This window comes from Triturus cristatus, chromosome 5_1, assembly GCF_964204655.1.
Source record: "Triturus cristatus chromosome 5_1, aTriCri1.1, whole genome shotgun sequence".
Lineage (NCBI taxonomy): Eukaryota > Metazoa > Chordata > Amphibia > Caudata > Salamandridae > Triturus > Triturus cristatus.
Window position 1 is genome coordinate 184,398,206 of NC_140587.1, and position 20,098 is coordinate 184,418,303.

A 20,098-nucleotide genomic window follows, 5' to 3' on the forward strand; every position below is an offset into this window, starting at 1 on the left:
CTCCAACAACCACACCAGCAAGAAAGCCACATGGTTCCCCGAGGAGCTCCAGACCTCCAAGCGCACATGCTGGAAACTGGAGAAGAAATGGCTCCACGAACGTACACCGGACAGCCACGCAGCCCACAAGGACGCTATCCGCAGACATCACCACCTCATCAAAACAGCCAAGAGATCCTCCTTCAAAGCCCGCCTGGACAACAACGCACACAACAGCAAAGAGCTATTCAACATAGTGAATGAACTCTCCAACCCCAGCGCCAGCACCAACGACATCCCGCCCTCACAAGATCTGTGCGACTCACTGGCCACCTTCTTCCACAGCAAGATAGCCAACATCCACGACAGCGTCAACACCACGACCGCCCCGACAACGCCAGACTCCAACACCCCTTTGAACACCACCAGCACCCACCACCTGACCTTCTGGTCCACCGTCAACGACGTCGAGACGCGCACGGCCATGAACTCCATCCACCCAGGATCACCATCGGACCCCTGCCCACACCACGTATTCAACAAAGCGGACACAACCATCGTACCCCAACTATGGAAGGTCATCAACATCTCCTTCGAAACAGCGACATTCCCGGAAAGCTGGAAGCACACCAAAATCAACGCCCTCCTCAAGAAGCCCAAGGCAGACCCCAAGGACCTCAAGAACTTCCGGCCCATCTCCCTGCTCCCCTTCCCGGCGAAGGTCATTGAGAAAATAGCCAACATGCAACAGACCCGCCACCTCGAGGACAACAACATCTTAGACCCATCCCAGTCCGGATTTAGACGAAACCACAGCACCGAGACAGCCCTCATCGCCGCCACAGACTACATCAGGCGCCAACTTGACAATGGCGAGACATCAGCCCTCATCCTCCTGGACCTGTCAGCCGCCTTTGACACAGTCTGCCACCGCACACTAAAGACACGCCTCCAAGAAGCCGGAATCTGAGAGAAGGCCCTGGACTGGACCACGTCCTTCCCCTCTGGCAGAACCCAGAGAGTCCGCCTCCCACCCTTCCGATCTGAAGCCACCGACATCATCTGCGGCGTACCCCAGGGCTCATCCCTCAGCCCGACCCTGTTCAACGTCTTCATGGCCCCCCTCGCACAAGTGGCCCGCCAGCACGACCTCAACATCATCTCCTATGCCGACAACACTCAGCTCATCCTCTCCCTCACCAAGGACCCACACACCGCCAAAACCAACCTCCACGAAGGAATGAAGGCCGTCGCCGAGTGGATGAGGAGCAGCCGTCTGAAACTGAACTCGGACAAGACAGAGGTCCTCATCCTCGGCCCCACCCCCTCTGCCTGGGACGACTCCTGGTGGCCGACCACACTGGGAACAGCACCGACACCCACGGACCACGCACGCAACTTAGGATTCATCCTCGACTCCTCCCTCTCCATGTCGAAGCAGATCAACGCCATCTCCGCAGCCTACTACAACACCCTCCGCAGGATCTACAAATGGATCCCGACCAAAACAAGAAGAACGGTGACCCAAGCCCTCGTCAGCAGCAGGCTGGACTACGGCAACGCACTCTACGCAGGAATCCCTGCCAAACACCTACGACGACTACAGCGCATCCAAAACGCCTCCGCCCGACTGATTCTCAACATCCCTCGTCGCAGCCACATCACCCCCCACCTGAGACACCTGCACTGGCTCCCCATCAACAAGAGGATCACCTTCAAGCTCCTCACCCACGTACACAAAGCACTCCACAACACCGGACCAGCCTACCTGAACAGCAGACACAGCTTCTACACCCCCACCTGCCAGCTCCGCTCCGCCAGCCTCACCCTCGCAGCCGTCCCCCGCATCCAACGAACAACCTCCGGCGGCAGATCCTTCTCCATCCTCGCCGTCAAGACCTGGAACACCCTCCAAACCCACCTGCGACAGACCCAAGACCTGCTCACCTTCAGAAGACTCCTCAAGACCTGGCTCTTCGAGCAGTAGCAGCACCCCCTCCCCTCAGCGCCTTGAGACCCTCACGGGTAAGTAGTGCGCTTTACAAGTGACTGATTGATTGATTGATTGACCATCACACCTTCGACACCGATGCCCTACAACAGCCCATGGACATCCCAGGCAACCCACCTCCCGGAGCAGGGTAGCCAAGCCACGCAGAGGAGACCCCAGCCCCTGCACAGACCACACAGCAGGAAGCCCCCGCCACAAGGGCTGGCTCCCAACAGTCCACCTAGGCACACATCGCATTCCAATGCCAGGCTTCAGAATGCCAAAAAGAGGCAGCCGAACAGGTGCGGGTGGTGTCAGAGCTCACTGAAGCTAATCTAGATAACATATGAGGGTGTTCAAGTCCCATCAGGGACCACCTACACCCCACAAAGGAGACCAACACCGCAACTGATACACATGCATGTGCACATTTCCTGCACTGACCCACGCCAAGAGCCACGGAATCATCATTCACACCCCCACCCTGGACCTCCGTACCGTACGACGGCCCAGTCCACTCCTCTTACGCAATTTAGTGGCTGACGACAAAGCTACATGTCCAAGGTCTTACACGCTGCCAGCGGTGACATGGTTGCGTCTGCTGTACATAGAGCATTGTGATGTTGGAGGCCCCTGGCTCCTCATGCATACATCATGACCCCACGGACACACACAGATAGTTTGTGGAAATGGGTACGGGCACGTGCGCCCGGCCCTTTTATTGGCAGGGTCACATGTACAGTGACGCCTGTGCTAGATGGGTGTGGGGTGAGTGTAAGCCAGTCCGCATGGAGTGGTTGGTGCTGGCAACAACTTGAACAGTGAACACCATTAAAACGGAAACAGAAAACACCAGCAAAACATAAACAACTGTGAAGCATCATGGTGGTAGCCGGAGAAAGTACAGTGTTCACACAATATGCAATCAGAATGGTCCATGAGTTGTGGTGCACTGAGATGGTGGCACCTGAAGGGCTGAGCAGGGTATCAAGCTGATGATGGCGCCACGACAGGTGTGAGCAACTCCGTTAGTCTGCCAGTATGGCTGTTTCGACTCTGGCAGTTGTCGTTTGGAGGAGGTCCTCGTGGTGGTGGCGTGTGCCTCCTGCGGTGATGCGACATCCGGGCCGGTCAAAACTTGATTTGATGTGTGAGCCCTGGTGGACCGCATTCAAGTGCGGAGGCTGCGGACAGTGCAGGGCCACAGACACATGGCGTTGAGGACCCCAAGGCCATCGTCTCAGAGGCCATCCAATATCTCACGGACAGGGTCCCTGACTTGAGCTGCACAGAGTCAATGGCCCTGGATGCACTGCAGCCGGTACAGCCGGGACGGTGACTTGTGGTGCAGTGAGATAGGGCCATGCGAGCTGAGCGGGTCCTTGTTGATGTCCAAGGTGAGCGTGGCGGAGGTTTGCGGAGGACAGTGGAAGGTGTCCTCCAGGGCATGATGCAGAGGGCAGAAGCCGGCCAGAAGCGGCAAATGGAGGAGTGGAATGCTACAGCCTCGTTTTTGCCACAAAGTCAGTATCACCGACATGATTATGAAGACAACCCCCAGTCCATAGACTCAGTCGTCACCAAAGTTCAACCTGAGAGTGTCCATGGATGTCAGGCAACAGACTAAGTGGCACCGGAGATGAAAGGGGATGCAGTCTGCGATGAGGCCAGTACAATAAGATAAAGTCTGCCATAAATAAATCAAGGTTGAATTCCCAATGTGGGACCTACTCGACCGCAGTGTAGGCCCGAGGCAGTGGTCAGCAAGGGCCCACAGCCACGTGTCGTTGGCTCGCGATGCACAGAGTCAGTGACACCAGAGCAGTTGTTGGCAGTGTTTGCTCACCTCCATAACGGTGATCCTTTTTTCCGCCGGACTGCACCACATCTTCCTCTTACTCCTCTCCATGCGTTCAATGATATGAACTCTGCCATACACAAATCAAGCCTCAGTTCCAACTGAGTGACCTACTCGACCGCAGTGTAGGCCGAAGGCAGTAGTCAGAAAGGGACCACAGACAGGTGTGCTGGATGCTATTCACAGAGTTGGTGGCACCAGATCGAAGGGTATATAGTGACATAAACGCAGCCACAAAGTGTGCCCTTGCGTAATCAATACTCAGTTCCAAATGTGTGACCGTCCTGGCAGCTGAGTAGGCCGGTGGAGTATGTAAACGAGAAAGGAGTACTGCGGGCCTCTGTCATGGAGGCCGTGATGGTCTGAGGAGGTTGCTCAGCTCGCGCGCCTTGGGCTTGCGCCGGCACATGGTGGGTCCTCTTTGACACATGGCGGTGTCGGCAGGTAAGCAGTGAGGCCTGGCTGCGCGGAGGCGGGCATGACGGGTCGGGGACCAGTGGTCCAGGGTGCAGCAGATGCACATGTTCGCAGGCAACACTGCTCACGGTGACGGCGTTAGCCTCGTGGTGGGCTGGGAGGCGCCGACCTGGCAGAAACATTGGGCATTCCGGAAGAGGACTACGCTCAGAGCTACGTGCTTTTTATTGACACCCCTACTAGTGCCTGGCATACACCGGGACAGCTGATTCCGCACACACTTACAGGGGGGGATGTCACAAGCTACATTTCCGCGATATTACCCACTGGCTGGGGTGACATGGTTGTGACCACTGTCCACTACACTCCATACACCAGCGGTGTATGTGGACATGGATATGTCTGTGGTCTGCATACTGCAGTCTGTCCAGCACATCTCCGCCACACTTGGCATTGTGTGCCTCCTCATTCATGGGTCCCTTGCCTCCGTCGCACAAGCCTGGTACCCACTTTTCCCCACATTCCGCTATTGTGTGGCTGAGGTGCCATGCCGTTGATGGCTCATGTACATGGCTAGCCCAGGTTGCCGCAGTAAGTTATGCTGTCATGTCTGGTGGGTGGGCATGTTGTTTGGCATGTTGAATGTAAGTCTGTGACGTGTGCATTCCCAGAGTTGTGATTTGCATGATTGTGGAGATGGGGGGTGTGGTGTGTTTATTTGGTACTTGCCAACGAGCAGTGCATTTACATGGGTGCCATCCTGTTAGCGCTGGTTGATGATGGACTGTGGGTAGGGTTGGGAATGATGCACACTGCCTGTGTAGTTGGCGACGACGTTGGTGGCGATTCCCATGTGGTCCACTGTTGCCTGCACATTGATGGAATGCGTGTGATTTCTGTTGAACTAATTGTGTGCAGTGTCACCAGGGGGCACAAGTAGGACATGTATGCAGTCAATTGCCCCCTGACACGTGCAGGAATCCAGCTTTGGCGTAGACGCCTTGCTTGGTCTCCAGCTGTTCATGCGCAGTGTCGGGGGAGTATGGGTACTGGGGTACCAAGCTGATGATGGCATCCGAGACAGTTGTGATGAGCTTGGATTGTGCTGGCTGTGAGACTTCGACGACTCTGGCAGTTGTTGGTTGGAAGGTACCAGAGGCCAACATGTGCAGCACAGCCAGCAGCTTTGTCTGCAGGGGGATGATGGTTGTCCGCTGTGTTGGTACCGTCAGCCTGTGGGCAGTGGTGGTCAGGATGTGTAGGATGGTTGTCCTTTTGAACCTGAAGTGGGCAATGACATTCTCTGGTGTTGGGTCTGTGAGGTTGGTGCATTTTCTGGAGTTCTGCTGTCTTGGTCTGCGCTGCCTCTGTGGTGGTCCGCGGGAGGGCAGGGGAGGTGAGGCAGACCTGGGTGTGGTGGCGGGGTTGTTGTGGCCCTGTTGGGGCTCCGAGCTGCATGATGAGTAGCTCCATGGCATCTGTTGTTCTTCAGGTGTGGCTGTGGTCTGGGCTCCCTCGTCTGATGCTGATTGTCATCTGACTTTGCACCAGGTCAGAGCAGGTGTTATTTCCTGCTGCTAACGCGCCTTATCGCATGTTTTGAGATCTTATCGCCAATCTGGCTGGTCATTGAGAATGTTGAGGTGTGGTGTTGTTGCGGCGTTTTGCTTGGGAACGCCTACTCCGCATCTCATTAGCGATAGTTGCCGGGGTCATCGGTGGTGATGTTTTTTGAGGATGCTATCGCTGGAAAACTGGTGATATCGACTGCACCGGCTTGTGAATGGGGCAATAGATTTATCGCGACTTTGGCTGCGCTAAAGTGCTGATAACTTGGCGATAGATCCTTGAGAATATGCCCCTGGGAGCGTTAGATGAACTCTCATCTTACATTAACGGAGGTCTTACTTATGGTTCTTTTGGGTTACAAGAGAGAAACTGCAACCTTGTTGGCAGCAAGAGGTTTTGTGAAGAATTTGTAGGAATTGACGGTTTGTGGAGAGAAGGTAATTGATGAGGGGTGAGAGCTTATTCAAATTAGCTCTTGAAGCACATTTGGGCCAAACATTAACTAATATAAGGCTCAAAGAAGAAAAAGTATTCTTGTGGCCAGTATTAGATGATCATGTGAGTTTGTGGGTGGAAAGGTGTGATCATTGTGAGGATTGCGTAAAAAGATTAAAAGTGAGTGTGCAATCTCATGTTGGTCACTTTGCTGACCATGAAATACCTTGTCATACAGCATGTTTAGATTTGTTTTGACCCATGGATGAATTAATAAATGACTTGAAGTTTCCTATGGTAATGGTTGATGTTCATTTCAAATAGCTAATTGTAAGGTTTATGAGAGAAGCAATTACCATGATCACCATTCATTAATCTTGAGTCGATTTTTGCTGAAGAAAGTGTATCATCTATTCTTATCACAAGTAATGCAACTCAACCCATGTCTAGTGAGATGATGACATTTCTAGTGTCTTGTGGTATTAAGCATAATCGCACTTCACTTTACAATCCACAAGCCAATGGTATTGTGGAGAGTGCAAACAGACTGGTCAAGGGTACCATTCAGATGATGTTTGAAAACAGCTGTGATGTTTTTAGAGTAATTGCTGGCATTGTATGGGCATATCGTACAGAAAGAACAGCGTCACACAGAAGGCATCTTTTGAGTTGATGGGGGGATGTATTCCAGGAACAAAATTAGTTCTGGCTCACTGGAAGGATTAGCTTTTGAATGATGGTTGTGGAACAATGAGTTCCAAAAGCAATTAACTCAGAGTGGTTTATTGGGTTAAAATTAGGTCAGTTCGCGTAAGGGGAGGTCTTTTGAAGCTAAATGGTTCATTCAAGATTAAGCAGTTACATAGGTTCTTTCAATGAATGCCGAAGAGGATTTGTCCATTGGTTCTCCCAGGCACAGTTCAGATAATGATAATGAAGGGCGAGTAAAAAGACCTTCAAGCGATCATAGACCTCCCTTGTGTCTTTATGACTATGTTAGATAACTTTACCGTATATGCATATGTTTTGTTTTCATATTTTTGTTGTTTGTTTATTTTGATTATTTTGTGATTGTATTAAGGGTAGGGGATGTGTTATATTGTTTATTTTCATGTTATCCGAATCTATGTTGATCCCAATGTGTGCATTTCAGACAGTGTCAGTTGGTGTCTGGCTGTCTTGGGATGATCATGCTACGGTTGTGTCTGCAATAAATCTTCTTACTGCTTCAATGATCTGATATACACTAATTTATAAAATAGTCCACTTGTTTCAAGCATTAAAACACGTTCACCCATTGCAAATCCACCCATGTAACCAACTGTCTAAAAAGCTATGTCAAACAAATAGTGTTCAAACGTAACCCCAATGTGCAACACAGTGTGGTGACAAGAAGACGAACCCCACTCTTGGGTACTACATTCTTCATCGCTTGCTTACTGGGAGACAAAATCAGACCTGTAGATTATTCAAGAACTGACAATTGTAAAATACAAGAGATGATCATGCAAGTGCTGTATGAAGCAGGAAATCTGCCTAAATGTATGTAGGAAAACATGCTGGTTTGCAGTTGTAGCCGCCCTAGAAGGTAGTTCGACATCATTGATCAAACAAATGGGATTTTTTTTTGTATGAGGTTGACTTACTTTTCCAGATGAAGTGAACATTTGTTGGTGATTGGGTAAAGTTATAAATGAACCTCATGTGTGGCATTCATGACCGTCCTTTAGTAATGGGCTAACACATAAAAACACAAGGGTGCACAAAGACATACCACTAACCTAGTCTTGTGTCTGTGCTCGTTGCCTCTTCCATGGCCCTCCTGTATATATGCCCTTATTTTTATTTCCATAACTAGCCATGCTGTTGTTTTTTTTACTCCCCAAACTTGCAGTGCTGGTGCCATATATAATGGGCTTCATTCAGAAGAAGACTAGCACTTGTCTGCACCCTAAGGGGTCAGTCATAGTACAGCATGCTTCCTTGGTGGCCTGCAGAAGGGGGCACAGTATCACGTGACCACGCTGCGTCATCTCAACAAGCTGAATCATCCTCACGACTATTATTCGCATAGGAGAATACCACAGTTTTCCTCACAACGGAGCCTGCGGACATCATGGCAAAAACTCATCCATTGTTAGGTGGCCACTAGACAATTGCCCAGTCTCCCAGCCAATGTGTAAGTGTTCTTTGGAAAATTAAAGAGCCGCCGGGATATGGCCCCCTGCTGTTCAAATCCTTTATATTCGGGAGTTCAAGGGCAGATAGTAGTGGATGACATCGTCTATTTTGTTCGTGAAATTTTGTGAAAGTGACACCACATTATGTGAAATTATGTATGTTGCGAAATGTGGTGCCAGTCTCTTGATTGACTTTTTTTGTCAAGAGTTTCCGCTGGTACTAAAGTCTTGCGAGATACCGACGCACACTGGGGGATATGGACAAGGAAGTGGAGGAGAGAGGCGTTAGCCTTCATGGCTTAACGCCTCTCTCCGCCACTCCTGAAACGCAAGGCTGCACCATATTTACGAGAACGTGGTGCAGCCTTGCGTTTCCCCCTGCGATGGCGCTAAGCTTAGCAACTTAGCGCCAACGCAGGTACCCTTGCACCAGAGTGCAAGGTTGTCTGCATGCAGGGGAGGATTGTTTATGTGTAGGAAGGTGTCCCTTCCTGCACATAAACAATCCTAGAAATGCCATCCTGTCACTTTCATGCATGCTGCTTCATTAAGCACACCTGAAAGCGACAACATGGCATTTTTAAAAAAAGTTTGTTTATGTACAGGAAGGTGTCCCTTCCTGTACATAAACAAACCATGGCATTTTGCTTTATCCATGTGTGCTGCACAGGGCAGCACACATGGAAGAAGCTAAAACGAGGAGAAATAATGCATTTTGTCCTCTTTTCGCCAACTTAAGACCAGTTTTTACCTGGTCTTAATTTTGGCGCTGCATCCTATGTACGCCACCCTTGTACATAGATGGCAGTGTCAAAATGAATGGGTGTTGCAATGGAACGCCCACCGCAACACCCACTGCCCACCCCTTTTCGCGTTAACCACAGCGTGAAAGGGGGCCTTTAATACAAGGCATCGCTGAGCCATGTTAAGTGGCTTAACACTGCAATGTACATAAGGCGCAGCCTCTATCGCCACCACAACATCAATATAGGTGACGTTGTGGTGGCGATAGGGGCTTGTACATATGCCCCACTGTCTCTCAACTGCGCTTTTACAATTCCTGAGAGACATTTCTGCTAAAACCAGTCTTATGAGGACGAAATCTATGTGAAATTGCATAATGCTAATTTTCAATAATTTTGCAAATTCTCTATAATATGAATTTCGAGAATTTCACGTGTGTAATCACAGTTCTTCCTCAGGTCTAATCCAAGCACGGATACTTCAGTCTTTCATCCTTCTGAAGTTGCTAAATTGGGTCAGAGTAACATCTATTCATTTGTAGTACCTAGAAATGACAGGCACGAAGGGAAAAAATCAGCATAAAAATAAGTGATAAACATTCTAAATTATAATTTTGCACACAAATAACTCCAATCCCCAAGATATATATTTAGAGTCTGCATACATAAAATAGGAATCATGTTTACACAGTTATTTGAACTTTTATGACGTACCGTCAGGAAATGTAATAAAAATAATGTTTGAATAACATGCACAGGAGTTCAGCGACAAGATAATTTCTTTGCTATTTTGGAAAGTGCTGATAGAATGTCATATGGGTCACATAGAACATAATTTGAGGTATTCTTATTTCCACAAAGGAGGCTAAAACTCTGATCAAAATTAGATCTTTATCTAACGTTTTTTCATTTATCTACGATATTTGGTCCCATAATAGAAGAAGAGGCACAATTGTGAGGTACGTAGATTATTTTCGCGGTGCATCTTGGGTATGTTGTCTAGCTACTGTGCCTAGACTTATTTTCTGACTGTACCACCTTAGAAAGCTCTCGGACCCTAATGGAATACTGAAGAATGTGCCAAACAGTAAGTGTGTAAAAAGGGTATGTATATCTTGATAAGTCCTAAAATCTGCACCGGTGGAAGCAGCCAAGATGGAGGCAGATCTGGCGCGTGTCCCACGCATGCGACGCACACTAGAACGAGAACCTGAAGAAGGCTGCGATGAAACACGCAGCGATGCCAAGGCTCAGGGTGCTGCTTGTCATGCAGGGCGCGCGGTTGGTGTTGCACAAGTCGGTGGTGCAGCAGGAAATGGAGAATGCTATCCCGTTGATTTCATCGTTGATTGGTACGCAGGAAGATGCACAGTTCTTGCTGATGATTTTACCTAGGAGACATGGAAAGTCCCAGAAATCAGATTTATAGCAACTCATGAATTTTGTGTTTTTGATGTCCATAAAGATGCAGCTTACAACAGAGGGTCTGCAATTGAATGTAACGCCATGTGCTATAAAAGACCAGTAGTTTCACAGCAGTACAAGCTCTAGGTAGACCTGCTACTCGAGACATAACATGTCAACCAACAAAGTAAATTTAGAATTGGGAAACTGGTGAAGCAAACATTACTAAATATAGAAGACTTTAACTGGTTTACAGTACTCCTACTCTCACCACACCACATGTGTCACATACCTCTTACACATACATGCAATCACGATGCATGAAGAATGTCAGTGCAAGAATCTGGGATTCTCATAACAGCGGAACTTTACATGAGAGGATCTGGAGAGTACCCACACACCTGCATAGAGAAAATTGTCCATCTAAACTTGGTAAGTTACCTATACTATTTAAATGCCTTACCTGGGCATGGACAGCAGTCTTATGGCCACATGAGGGCGTGCATTGTGTGCCCCTCCAAGTCAAAGAAATGGTTCTGGACCTCACATTACCAGGTGTAGGCCTATGTCTCTGTGCACAAACTAGATTATCATGATTTCAGCGCCTGACAAAAGCCAGGAAACAAGTTTCACAAGCAGTGAGGCACTCATGGGCGGAGTACACTCATTTACAGAGTAGGGGACATTCCCAGTCTAACACACATTACATTTTTTAAATTTTCCAAGAAGGTCCAGTTCACTTCATTGATTTCCTGCAAGAACCCCAAAATCATACCCCTAATATATTTGTATTTATATGTACGTATTTTGGAAATGATCAAAGCCTCTGTTCAACGATTAAAGGATTCGCAGAGTCTAACCGTGAGCATGATGTCCCCCTATTCTGCAGTACACACATCACCCACCTTCACATTTTTGAGGAGCCAATCAGCATCTGACACCACACTGAGAAGCTTACTCAAATACCACCCTGCAGTGCATGCAGCACCTGCAAATCCATCCAAGCTCACACAAAATGGTTGCCCCGGGGCCCACTGAGGTCTATTGGAGGCTGCAAAGTTAGAAGTATCCATGTGATATTCTTCAACTGTGTGTTAATCTATCTGTCTGAGTGAGAATCCCGTCCTGCATAAGATCCTATGTATCAGTATTTGGCTCTGTGAGGCTCTTTGTGAGAATATGGGATTCTCCTCCGTGTTAAACTCTCTGCATACATGATGTTTCTCTCTGTTTATGTGATGTAATGCTTGTGCCATACTCTCCGTGCTTGTGAGATGTTCTGCCTGTGTGAGACTCTGTTTGTTTTTGTGAAATACTTGAAGCTGGTATACTTTCAGCATTTTTAACCCTTTGGCTGCCCGTTGGTGATTTATTTTCATTCTTCCAGCTCTTATCATTAGCATTTAAAATGAAACAAGAGGATTCAGTTTTTTATGGCCATTTTTATGGCCAAGACGACAGCAAAGCAAAGGTTTATCGCCAAAATTTAGATGACTTCATCCAGCCATTGGTACAACAGGCAGTGGATTCCTCTATGTCAAAAATCACAAAAAACCTTGAGAGCACAATAATAAATCTCATTTCAAAAAAATGTGTTGGCCCAATATGCGGAAAAAAGCAGAACACTTACATTTATTTCTACAAAGATTTCTACTGTGTCCAAAGATTCCCTTTCCAAAGGGATAGCAAGGTCCTATATTAAACCCAGTAGTGCTTCTATGGTTGGTGAGGCTTCGTCACATGCGGTCGAAGAGGACGTTCCCCCAAGGCCTCTGACTCACCATGACAAAAGATACAGATGATAATTCCTTTTATCCTAATACAGATGATGATGGAGATAGAGGTGATAACTCTGAGTTTTGGCTGGGGCCGAACAAAAGAAAAGGAAGGTTTCATCTCCTAAATCTGATCCTCTTACCTCCAATTCAAAACTAGATTTCAAGGGAATGCCCATGGTTGATCCCAAGTTTATTCACCATCCAAATTCCACAGAAAGGTTCCCAGCAGAGTATATTTCTATAAGAATATGCCTGTCTTTGGCTAAGCAGACCAGAGCAAAACTGCTACCCCAGTTATACACCCAAATATGTTAACTTTTTTCTCTAAATTCTGGAAGGACCCCAGGAAGGGAGTTGATAAGGCATGGTCTATGTGACAAGATACATTGTTGGATGTAGTCTGTCCATTATCCCGCATTTTTGATCTGGCAGAAATGGCTCGACTGGACAATTTGGCAGTTGATGCCAAGGAGTTATCAGAGAGCATTTTGTCTCTTAAGTAATGCTAACTCCTCTATCGTGCATGAGAGAAGGAAGGGTCTCCTCTTGAAACTGAATCCCAAGCTGGCTAATCTGGCATCGTTAGATCCTAGGTTCAAAGCTGACAGACTTCTGCTCCGTGATTCGTTCATAAAAGACTTGAGCAAATATGTGACCACATTTGCCTCCGTAAGAAAAGGCTCAACAATCATTGAAGAAGGTTTTTGCCCAACGTGTTTTTGCCAGGGCCGGCTGGGGAAGAACCCACTCTGTCAGCCGTGGCTTCATAAGTCAATATTCTAGAGGCTTTAGGAAATACAACTTCCATGAGTTTGGACCCCAATTCTATCCCCAGAAGAATAGGGGATTCTGAAACAGAGGTCAAAGGAGCACCCATGCAGCAAACGCTACAGGTAGATCCTCCTTCTGTTCCTCTTTCAGTGGTGGATCGACTAAGATTATTTTTCCCCAAATGGCAGGCCATCACCACAGATCACTGGGTGTTAGACGGCATCCAGGGCTATTCAATAGAACTCTTTTCCAGTCCTTTTCAATTACAGACCCCGAAACCTCTGCGATTTGCACAAGAAATGGCTGATGGGCTATTCAAGAGCTGTTTTTTCATCCCATAGGGATTTCGAAATTCTTTCGTTTTTATTAGGAAAAAAAAATGAAAAGATGAGCCCAGTCATCTACCTCAAACAGTTCAATCAATTTAAAGTCTAATGACATTTTAAGATGGAAACCATCATCCATCTAAAAGATTCTTTGTCGCAAAACAATTGGATGGTCCATCTAGTTCTAGACGCATACTTAACAGTTCCCATTCATCCTTCTTCCAGAAAATATCTTCAATTCCAATGGTAGGGAAAGACTGCCCACCTATGTTTGCCCACCTCCCCTTCGTTCTCTCTTCGGCACCTTGGTGCTTTATAAAGATCATGAAAACTGTTGCAGCCCTTCTCATGTCTCATGGGGTCCATTTAATCATCTGATATTCTTCTGATGAGTCAGTGTCTGTCAACCCTTCAATCCCAGCTTCAAATCACTTGTTCTCTTTTGCAAGAGCTAGGCTTTTTAATCAATACAGAAAAATCAATTCTTGCTCCTTCCTGACAGTAGGAGTTTTTGAGGGTTTTATATAAATTCAGAGTCAACAACCCTACATTTACCCATGGCCAAGGTCTAAGTGATCAAAGCTGAAATTTTGCACGCTTTACTCACTGCTTCCAAGTTTCTCAGGACGCTTGACAGGATTGTAGGCCTTCCATCCTCATCAATTCAGGCCATCTTTCTGGGGCACCTTCATTATCGGGCTGTACAAAGACTCAAAATCTGTCATCTTCATCATGGCCTTTCTTATTCCGATCTAGTACAATTGGACCCTGAGTCTCACCTGGAGCTTCAATGTTGGATAGACCATTTAGATGCCTGGAACAGCAGGACAATCTTTGCCTCAACCCCAGATCTTCTATTAGAATTCGATACAAGCCTGAGAGGTTGAAGGGTCCGGTGTGGACATACCTCGACTGGAGGTACATGGTCATTGATGAAGTCAAAACTGCACATAATTTGTTTAGAGCTGCTGGTAGACTCCATTACAATCCAGGGTTTTACCAAAAACAAAGTAAAGTGTCCCGTCCTTCTTGCAATGGACAATCTTACCGCAGTGCAATATATAAATCATCTCACGGGAACTAGGTCCAAACCTTTGGCAGAGCTAGCAAAATGTTTTTGGGAGTTTTGTCTCCAGCTTAATATCTCTGTCCAAGTGGTATATCTCCCAGGCAATCTGAACACTGTGGCAGACTGGCACTCACGTGTGCTTTACGATTCCAGTGACCGGCGATTACATCTTTCCACCTTCCATTCTCTCTACCACAAATGAGGTCCGCTACACGAAGACCTGTTTGCATCCAGACTCAGCTCACATCTTCCTCAGTTCTTCAGCTAGAGGCTGGATCCATTAGCACTGGCGATGGAAGCCTTTCTCAAGGTTTGGTCCCAGAACACCAACTACACTATTCCGCCTTTCATTATAATCAGCAGAGTTCTGGCTCAGGTCCGTCGTTAGGCAGCTATACTAGTTTTAGTGGTCCCCATTTAGAAATCTCAGGTTTCGTTCCCAACTCTCCTAGTCTTGTCAACAGATTATCCCATGTTTCTTCCAGTCAACAGATTATCCCTTGTTTCTTCCAGTCAACAGATTATCCCTTGTTTCTTCCAGTCTTTCCGGATCTCCTGTTAGAGCCCAACAGATCCAGGCAGTCCCTCATTCTTAACAACACAATCATATTGTCCGCTTGGAAAGTAGCGGGACGGTCCAATCTCATCCAGGCATTTTGGCAGAAGCTGCAGAGTATATCAGCAAATCCTGGACTCCAGACACCACAAAGGCTTAAAAATCAGCTTGGTCTGCATGTACCAGCTGGTGTTTGGGAAAATCTGTCGATCCCTTTTCAGCAGATGTCACCTATGTAGTAAATTCTTTGGCCTCCCTTGCTACTGGGGCAAAAAGGTATCATACAGTCAATTTGAACAAATCCCCAATTTCAGCCAATCATCCCCGAATTGAAGTAAAATTTGTGAGAGAGCACCCAATGGTGTGTTACCTGTTAAAGGGAGTATAATTTTGTTGTCCTACTCTTCCTAAATACAGCCAGTTGTGGGATGTTAATTTGGTTTTACAATTGCTTACGAATTGACCAGATAATCTTTCTCTCTTGCTCAAAATGCTGTCTGCTAAACTATGTTACCATGTTTCATTTCTATCAAACGCATTTCTGATGTCAAAGCTCTAGACATTTCTTCTCATCAATCTACTCCTACGGGGGTCCTTTTCAATATACGAAAACGCACAAAGACTAGTTTAATTTATGTGTTTTATCCTTTCTTTTCTGACCAATCTCAACTATGTGTGGGTGATTGCTTGAATGTGTATGAACAACAAATACATCATCTCAGAACTTCCTCCGATACTCAACTCCTCCTTTCCTTCAAAAAACCCCATGACCGTTTTTTTCTCCTACCCTGGCTTGTTGGGTTGAGTGGGTGATATCCTTAGCCAGGATTGATACCTCCATTTTTGGAGCACACATCTCTAGGGGGGCCATGGCATCCAAAGCCTTTTGGGCTGGTTCACATTTGAAGGATATTCTGAGATTGGCTCAAATAATAATACTTTTCTTACTTTTTATTGCAAACATATACATACTGCTTCATGTGTGGAAATAAATATGCTTTAAACAAGCATAATAGGATTCTTCGTGACTTGCCATCAAATCTAGATTTTCCTAGTTCTATGAAGGAAAGTCTTAATTTAATTAAAGACACAAAGGTGAGTATTATCCCACTGCAACATTTTATTAACAATGTTTCTACAACCCTACAGTTACCAGTGCTTCAACAACTACAGCTACATGAATTGCGTGCAGCATCTTCCAACTCCATAATTCCATCTGGTTCCTCTCCACGTCTATCCTGACACGGTCTTTTTCCATCAGAGGCTCACCCTACTGGATCCAGATTCTTTGACTTTACTCAGGGAAAGTTTACCCTTGTTTTGGCAGTCTTGCTGATTTTTCACATTTTACAGTTATTCTATTCCTCTGCATGACTTCGAACATTAGAAAAGAGGACTGTTCGCAGTCAAGATAGGTGTTAAAGGCAATCAATCAATCAATCAATCAATCATGTAATTTGTAGAGTGCACTACTTACTCGTAAGGGTTTCAAGGCGCTGGGGGGGGGGGGGTGCCGCTGCTACTGGTCGAAGAGCCAGGTCTTCAGTTGTCTCCTGAAGGTCAGCAGGTCCTCGGTTTGTCGTAGCTAGAGGGGTAGGGTGTTCCAGGTCTTGGCGGCGCGGTGGGAGAAGGACTTGCCTCCGGAAGTGGTTCTACGGATGCGCGGGACCGTGGCCAGGGCATGGTCAGCAGAGCGGAGTTTCCTGTTGGGTACGTAGAAGGAGAGTCGACTTTTGAGATAGGCTGGTCCGGTCTTGTGAAGTGCCTTGTGTGCGTGGATCAAGAGCTTGAAGGAGATTCTCCTGTCGATGGGGAGCCAGTGCAGGTTCCTCAGGTGGGGGGTGATGTGGACGCGGCACGGGACGTCGAGGATCAGGCGTGTAGAGGCGTTCTTGATTCTTTGCAGTCTGTTGATGAGCTTGGACGAGGCTCCGGCATAGAGGGCATTTCCGTAGTCGAGTCTGCTGCTGACTAGGACCTGGGTGACTGTTTTCCTTGTGTTTGTCGGGATCCATCTGTAGATCTTGCGGAGCATGTGGAGGGTGTTGAAGCAGGTGGAGGAGACTGCGTTGACTTGTTTGGTCATGGTGAGTTTCGAGTCGAGGATGACTCCCAGGTTGCGTGCGTGGTCGGTGGGGGCCGGGGGGGTCCCCAGTGATGCGGGCCACCATCAGTTGTCCCATGCTGAGGGGTTGGACCCGAGGATGAGGATCTCCGTCTTGTCTGAGTTCAGCTTAAGTTGGCTGCCTTCATTCCCTGGTGGAGGTTGGATTTGGCGGTGAGAGGGTCCTTGGTGAGGGAGAAGATCAGCTGAGTGTCGTTGACGTAGGAGATTATGTTGAGGTCGTGCTGTCGGGCGATGCGTGATAGTGGTGCCATGTAGACGTTGAGCAGCGTCAGGCTGAGGGAAGATCCTTGTGGGACGCCGCAGATGATCTCGGATGCCTTGGACCGGAACAGGGGGAAGCGGACTCTCTGAGTTCTGCCTATGAGGAAGGAGGTGGTCCAGGGCCTTCTCCCGGATCCCTGCGTATTGGAGTCGCGTACGTAGTTTGCGGTGGCAGACGGTGTTGAAGGCGGCGGACAGATCCATGAGGATGAGGGCCGCTGTCTCGCCGTTGTCAAGAAGGATCCTGATGTCGTCTGTGGCAGCGATGAGGGCGGTCTCGGTGCTGTGGTTGCTGCGGAATCCTGATTGGGAGGGGTCCAGGATGTTGTTGTCTTCGAGGTGACGGGTGAGCTGGGTGTTAACTATCTTCTCGATGACCTTTGCTGGGAACGGAAGCAGGGAGATGGGTCGGAAGTTCTTGAGGTCGCTCGGATCCGCCTTGGGTTTCTTCAGTAGGGCGTTGATCTATGCGTGCTTCCAGTTCTCAGGGAAGGTAGCGGTCTCGAAGGAGAGGTTGATGATTTTGTGCAAGTGGGGTGCGATGGAATTGCTGGCTTTGTTGAAGATGTGGTGTGGGAGAGGCTCGGACGGGGATCCGGAGTGGATTGTGCCCATGGTCTTGATTGTGTCCTTGATGCTCACGTTGGCCCAGGTTGTCAGGGTGTCGTGGGCGGTGGGGTGCGGTGGGTCCGGTGCGGCGAGGTCTGCAGGGGTGGTCCGGGGTTTGAAACTGTCATGGATGTCAGTGGTTTTCTGGGGAAAGAAGGTGGTGAGGGAGTCGCATAGGGCTTGCGATGGCGGGATGTCGTTGGCGCTGGAGCTGGGGTTGGAGAGTTCCTTCACGATGGTGAAGAGTTCCTTGCTGTTGTGTGCGTTGTTGTCAAGGCGGTTTGTGAAGGAGGTCCTTTTGGCAGTCCTGATGAGGTGGTGGTGGTTGTGGATGGCGTCTTTGTGTGCGGCGCGGCTGTCCGGCGTCTTGTCGTTGTGCCATATGTTCTCCAATTTCCGGCAGGTGCGCTTTGTGTCGAGGAGTTCTGGGGTGAACCAGCTGACTCTTTTGCTGGTGTCTCTGTTGGTGGGTTTTTTCAGCGGGGCTACGGTGTTGGCGCAGTCGTTTATCCAGCGTTCGAGGGTGAGTGCACCATCATCGGGGTTGGTGGGGTTGGTCGGAGGGTTGAGTGCGAGGCTTGTCTGTAGTTGTACTTCAGTGACTTTGCCCCAGCAGCGGCGGGGGGTCTGTAGGGTGCGGTGGTGTGTGAGGGATTTTCGGAAGGAGAAGTGTATGCATAGGTGGTCTGTCCAGGTGAGTTCGGAGGCGTGGCTGAAGGTGACGTGGGGGCTTGAGGAGAAGATGGCATCAAGCGTGTGACCGCTGATGCGGGTCGGCATCGTGATGAGCTGTTTCAGTCCGAGGTTGGCGAGGTTGACGGTCAGGGTGGAGGTGTTGTTGTCGTTGTTGTTCTCCAGATGATAGTTCAGGTCTCCGAGGAGGATGTAGTCGGTGGAGGTCAGCGCGTGCGTGCGGATGAGGTCGGCGATGGAGTCGCAGAATTGAGGCCGGGGTCCTGGCGGTCTGTAGATGAGGGAGCCTCTTAGGGTGGTCTTAGGGTCTGTGTGGATCTGGAAGTGCATGTGTTCAGCGGTGCTGAGGGTGTCATTGTTGTTTGTTGAGACCCTGATGGTGTTTTTGTGGACGATGGCGATTCCTCCTCCGGCCCTGTTGGTGCGGTCTCTGCGGGTGATCTTGTACCCGTCGGGGATGGCTATGGCGATGTCTGGCGAGGAGGCTTTGTTCATCCAGGTCTCGGTCAGGAAGGCGACATCCGGTGATGCGGTGTCGAGTAGGTCCCAGAGTTTGACGGCGGGTTTGTGTGCGGAGCGGGTGTTTTGATCAGGATGCATCTGAGCTGGTTGGGTTCCGTCGTGGCAGGTGTCTCGGCACTTTCGAGGCAGGTGAAGCTGCAGTTCAGGCAGGTGAAGGGACCGTGGGTGCGCTTCGGGGCGGCCTTGTAGCAGGTGTGAGTCCTTCCTGGGTTGAGAGCGACGAGGGTGTTGGCGTTGTAGCGTCGGCGGTCTTCGTGGCTGCTGCGGGGGGCAGGGGTTCTGGCGCAGGGAGCGGTCCAGGCGTGGACAGGTGCAGACAGGCTTGCCTTAGGCGCGCCCTTGGCGCGCAAGCGGCGCTGCCGCGCAGCGGCCGCCATATATGGGGAGGAGGGGAGGGAGGAGCAGCTGGGAGGCGGGAGGTGTGTTAGCAGGGGCAGCGAATGGGCGCGGAGGGGGCGGGGCCGCAGGGGAAGCAGCGGCGGGGGCAGGGAAGCGGAGCGGGGCGATCTCGAGGAGGAGACGGGCAGGGGCAGGGATCAGGAGGGCATGGAAGGCAGCAACGGGGCACAGAATTAAAGGGGGCAACAGCAGCGGAAAATGGGGCACAGAATCAAGGGGGCAACAGCAGAGGAAAACGGGGCACAGAATCAAAGGGGGCAACAGCAGCGGAAAACGGGGCACAGAATCAAAGGGGGCAACAGCTTAGTGGTCATGTTGGACTACAGTTTTGTCCCTATTCTAGCTTTTGTCCCTGAGGCTCTTGGGACTGGTAGTTTGTTTTCTTTACCTTGACTGCTGCTGTTGAAAATA

The 20,098-nt window shown here is 49.0% G+C and overlaps 1 protein-coding gene across 1 annotated transcript in view; it reads right to left on the reverse strand.

Moving 5' to 3' along the window:
- Positions 1 to 9,996: 9,996 nt before the first annotated feature.
- The window catches only part of LOC146830619 (lymphocyte antigen 6D-like), a 70,096-nt gene continuing 59,994 nt past the window's right edge, over positions 9,997 to 20,098 (reverse strand). The window contains exon 4 of the mRNA XM_085604061.1: positions 9,997 to 10,562. Within this exon, the coding sequence (XP_085460187.1) occupies positions 10,369 to 10,562 (194 nt within the window). The 3' untranslated portion in view covers positions 9,997 to 10,368. The remainder of the gene's footprint in view (positions 10,563 to 20,098) is intronic.